This window comes from Amphimedon queenslandica, unplaced genomic scaffold, assembly GCF_000090795.2.
Source record: "Amphimedon queenslandica unplaced genomic scaffold, v1.1 AMPQUscaffold_9067_Cont18993, whole genome shotgun sequence".
Taxonomy (NCBI): Eukaryota; Metazoa; Porifera; class Demospongiae; order Haplosclerida; family Niphatidae; genus Amphimedon; species Amphimedon queenslandica.
This window is the reverse complement of record NW_003550661.1, coordinates 1-3,095: the sequence shown is the minus strand read 5'-3', so window position 1 is coordinate 3,095 and position 3,095 is coordinate 1. Positions and strand designations below refer to the sequence as shown.

The 3,095-nt window shown below is 37.2% G+C and overlaps 1 protein-coding gene across 1 annotated transcript; it reads left to right on the top strand.

Annotated features, from left to right (window-relative positions):
* The first annotated feature begins 289 nt into the window (after nt 1-289).
* On the top strand, nt 290-3,017 carry LOC100639257 (phosphoglucomutase-2-like). Its single transcript, XM_003391447.3, has 9 exons — nt 290-426; nt 475-574; nt 676-743; nt 1,286-1,380; nt 1,747-1,831; nt 1,907-2,014; nt 2,096-2,389; nt 2,465-2,530; nt 2,781-3,017. Exons 1-9 carry the CDS (start codon nt 367-369, stop codon nt 3,015-3,017), a joined length of 1,113 nt encoding a protein of 370 aa, XP_003391495.3. The 5' UTR covers nt 290-366.
* Nucleotides 3,018-3,095: the final 78 nt, after the last annotated feature.

Genomic DNA, 3,095 nt, shown 5'->3' with positions numbered 1-3,095 from the left:
GATCTAGAACATGACTCCAGCTACTGTTGCTGGAGTCTAGCGGCCTATTAATGAACGCAAAAGGCGTCAGACTAAAGAGCCTCTCCTTTCTTTTCTTTCTTGCCCTTTCTCTTCGATTTAAAAGCTCCGTTCACCTCAGGACACTATGTCAAATTACGGAGGTCCCGGAGGTGTGTGCGGATCACGTGATTTTAGGCCACCCAAATAATCCGGAGAAAGTATCCGGACATGTACTAAAACCACGTGGCACAGTATTATGTGGGTGTGGGTGTTTACTCCCATTAGTGGGTGGGGCTGGCTACATGCATCGTCCATGTGAAAAGTAGTTTTTCGTCGGAAATTCAAACGAGAAGAGAAGGACAGGAGATGGAGGCACTACCAGAGGAGCTCAGAGAGAAAGCACAAGAATGGCTGACACTAGACAAGGCAAGCCACTACTAAAATACATTCATTTATTTTATTTTATTTCTCTAGAACCATGACACAAGATCTGAGATCGAGTCGTTGATAGAAGCCAGAAAAGTTACAGAACTCACTGCCAGACTAGCATCAAGGATGACCTTTGGAACAGCTGGTACATACAATAATAACTGTTAATTATTAATTGCTAATTATTCATCAATGAGTTTCTCTTTTGCTCCTCCCCTTCTTCTAACACCCACGCACATTAATTAGGTCTTCGCTCTAAAATGGGAGCAGGTTTCAGTCGAATGAACGACCTCACAGTGATTCAAACAACACAGGTAAACTAAGTATCAATAATATTTAACTTGTATGTACTTTATTTGATTGAATTTCATCGTTTGGTAATATTTGGCATTACATTTTGGACCAGTTCCAGCTCATTATTATTGTCATTGTTATTGCTTAGTTGATAGAATTCTTATCATCAACATTATCATCATCATCATTATTATTATATTATATACTGTATATTGTATACAGTGTTCATGTGGTTGCCTCATTGATATCACATGTACTGCACATGATAAGAACATGTTACCATTGAATTGATCCTTTATGATCTTATAATGGAAATACATTTACACTGCATAAAGAGAGAGAGAGGGAGAGAGAGAGAGGGGGAAAGAGAGAGAGAAGGAAATGTCTATTATGTTATTGATTACATTACATTATCATCTCATTTCACTGGAATTTGTCCACTAGCTCATATTTTAAAAACATACTCCAGCTATAAACAAGTGTATCACTTTATGCTCAAAAATGATAACTATTAATATTCTAATAACTAATACATTATTAATATGTTAATTATTTTGACTAGGGACTCTGCAAGTACTTAGAGCTCCAGTTTGGAAAAGAGGTGTGTCAGGAAAGGGGTGTGGTTATTGGTTACGATGCAAGACACAACAGTCACAGGTAAAGTGATACTTTATAAATGGGATATAAAGGAACTATGAATATCATTAGCTTAATGTACAGTCCATGAATATCATTATAACAAGTGATCACCAGTGGTGTGACATGGTGTCTGAACCATTTCATGTGTCACTAGTATGGCTTCATGAATATGTACAGGCTCACTGGTCACTGGTCACTGATTACTGGTCACTGGTCACTGGTTACTGGTTACTGGCTACTGATCACTGATCACTGGTCACTGGTCACTGGTCACTGGTCACTGATTACTGGTCACTGGTCACTGGTTACTGGTCACTGGTCACTGGTCACTGGTCACTGGTCACTGATTACTGGTCACTGGTTAATGTCTCAATGTATCGTTAGGTTCAGTCGTTATGTTGCTAACGTGTTCGTTAATGAAGGAATCAAAGTATACCTGTTCTCTAGGGAGACTCCAACACCTTTTACTGTAAGAATAATAATATTAATAATAATAATAATAATAATATTAATAATTAATTAATTAATTTGTTTATTTCCGTAGCCTTTTGCTTTGAGGCGGTACAGCTGTGTTGCTGGTGTCATGGTAACGGCTTCACATAATCCTAAACAAGACAATGGGTATAAAGTATACTGGACCAATGGAGCTCAGGTTATTAATAACTATTAATAACTACTAATAACTACTAATAACTGCTATTAATAATAATTTAAGAACCATTATTCCTGGTAGATTATCCCTCCTCATGATAAAGGAATTTCTCAATGCATTGATGATAACTTGACCCCCTGGCCCACCTCATGGGAAATTTCAAACATTGCCCGGAACCCCCTGATCACTGATCCTTACCCTGATGTTAAAGATGGCTACTTCTCAGCAATACAGAAGTATTGCTACCAGAAACAAGAGAACCCTGCCTCACCAGTGACCTGTGTCTATACTGCTATGCATGGTGTGGGTTACCCTTTTGTTAAAATGGCCTTTGAAGCTTTTAGACTACCAGAAATAATACCAGTGGAGGAACAGGTGGGGGAGAGGGGGAGGGTTAGTGTGGTTATTGATCAGTTAATTAATAGTTATTAAGTGTAACTTGTTTTACAGGTTAAACCAGATCCAGAGTTTCCAACAGTTGCATATCCTAACCCAGAGGAAGGGAAGAGTGCTCTAGTAAGGATAATAATAATAATAATAATAATAATAATAATAATAATAATAATAACTGAAATAATTTTATTACATTTTCTGATACATGTTATTGATGTACTTATGCTGTGTAGAAAGTTTGAGCTGATTCCGACTTCAATTTTTAAAGTTACGGCCATTTTAAGAATGCGCCAAAAATTTGAAAAAATCTCCCATCGTTTTTTCCAAAAATGGCCCCAGAATCACTTTTTATTACGTATTTAATTATTAATAGGATCTCTCAATATCTACTGCTGAGGCTCATGGTCATTCAGTTATTATTGCTAATGATCCTGATGCTGATAGACTGGCCTTGGCGGAAAAACAACCGGGGAATACTAATGAGGGAGGGAGGGGCAACTGGCGAGTGTTTACTGGCAATGAGATAGGGAGCATGTTGGGCTGGTGGGCCATGGAAAATTTTAAGAAAAATAACAAAAATTTTGACGGTAAGTCATCAAAAATTTATTAATAATTTGTATTAATTTTTGTTATTATTTCAAAGGCTCTAAAGTCCCATTTAATATGCAGTACAGTTTCATCAAAATTA